This window comes from Callorhinus ursinus, unplaced genomic scaffold (genome assembly GCF_003265705.2).
Source record: "Callorhinus ursinus isolate GAN/ISIS: 27379988/994484 unplaced genomic scaffold, GSC_fseal_2.0 scaffold14, whole genome shotgun sequence".
In the NCBI taxonomy this organism is placed as follows: domain Eukaryota; kingdom Metazoa; phylum Chordata; class Mammalia; order Carnivora; family Otariidae; genus Callorhinus; species Callorhinus ursinus.
This window is the reverse complement of record NW_027397076.1, coordinates 45,994,224-45,995,818: the sequence shown is the minus strand read 5'-3', so window position 1 is coordinate 45,995,818 and position 1,595 is coordinate 45,994,224. Positions and strand designations below refer to the sequence as shown.

Below are 1,595 nucleotides of genomic sequence, written 5' to 3'. Positions count from 1 at the left end.
TTTTGAGAGAGAGAGAGAGAGAGAGAGAGAGAGAGCAAGCGTGCATGCACAGGGGCGGGGAAGGGCAGAGGGAGAGAGAGAATCCGAAGCAGGCTCCTTGCCCAGCCTGAAGCCCAATGTGGGGTTATATCCCAGGACTCTGAGATCATGACCTGAGCTGAAATCAAGAGCTGGAGGCTTAACCAACTGAGCTACCCAGGCACCCTGAGAGTTAGCTATTTTTAATATCATTATCATCCTTATCATCACCTTTTCTGATCCAATCTCTTTCCATTCCTGTAGGCACTCCTGCTGTTCTCTATCCCCATGGCAACCTGTGCATATTACTAAACTAAACGTAATCCTCAATTTTATTTGTTTCCTTCTTAGACTGTATAACCTACTTGAGGCAATCATTATCTTTCATATTTCCCTCACCTAAGGACAGTTTGTAGCACACAGAACTGCTGACTGATTTGGGAAAAAATTCACTGGTTTGATCAAGAGCTTTATTAGAGTTTCAACTACAACTTTATTCTAATCATCTTTTATTTTCCAGCCATATGTTTCAAGGAAACATGTTAGAAATCTATGAGATTTGATTATAAAATGGTATAGATAGACAAATACTCAAACAGATTCTTGCATCTGACCCCACTCAGACACTGCCAATACTTGCCCTTCAGTGCTCGGTCGATTATGCGTATGGCCATCGTCATGAGGGTCCAGCACTTAGAACATATGTCTGCAGAACTGGAGCAGAGGCATCATTACTCACTGTCAGTGATATCACCCACCCTACCAGCAGGGCATGCAGTGCTTACCTACAACATCTCCTCACATCATCATAGTCTGTCATGTCAATGTCAAACACCAGTTCTTTTTCCTGAGCCTGGAAAGCTCCCAGCTTTACTGTATTGTGTTGATTGGGCTGTAAGGAGAAAATATCAATCGGTTTTGATAAGAGCTGTCATGCTGCCAATTATGCTATTTTCTATCCACACAAAGAAAGTGACCAAAGAGGAATGAAAAAACCATAATATAATGCCAACTCTACTCAGTTAAAGTTTATTAATTTGGATTCATCCAGAATTGATGACAATGTAAATTTCATCTACCTAAAACAGGTTTGGTAAGTATATATTACCATAGATATTTGTTTTTTACCAGTTCTACTGAGATATAGTTGATATGTAACATTGAATAATAAATATTTGTTAATCAATAGAAATCATAATAAAGCTTTTTTAGGTTTCTGATAAGGAAAAGTACATGCAAATAATTAATGCCCTATTGTTTTAAAGACCTTTAATTATTACTGGACATATAAGTAACAAAAGTGTATTTAAAAATTTTCAATAATTCAGAAGATCTCAATTAGTTTGAACTGAGCCTTTGACTCAACCTGTAGGTAGCCTCCTTTGAGGCTAGGGGCTACCTGGTATATAAAGCAGACTGAATACAGATACCTTGCTCTTTCCAGACCTGCACAAAAATGATAGTAAAGGTTTTCTTAAGAAATGCATAAGTCTTTTAAAAAAGGATCACAGGGAAAAAATTTTTTTTCAAAGATTTTATTTATTTGACAGAGAGAGACACAGCAAGAGAGGGAACAC

General features: G+C 37.9%; 1 protein-coding gene across 2 annotated transcripts in view; it reads right to left on the bottom strand.

The window, feature by feature from the left end:
* PRIM1 (DNA primase subunit 1) overlaps positions 1-1,595 on the bottom strand; it is a 22,363-nt gene that overhangs the window by 15,505 nt on the left and 5,263 nt on the right. For both annotated transcript variants that reach the window (XM_073900811.1, XM_025882830.2), the window contains exons 3-4: positions 804-910; positions 659-732 (exon numbers count right to left, since the gene is read on the bottom strand). In XM_073900811.1, coding sequence (XP_073756912.1) covers positions 659-732; positions 804-910 — 181 coding nt within the window. The remainder of the gene's footprint in view (positions 1-658; positions 733-803; positions 911-1,595) is intronic.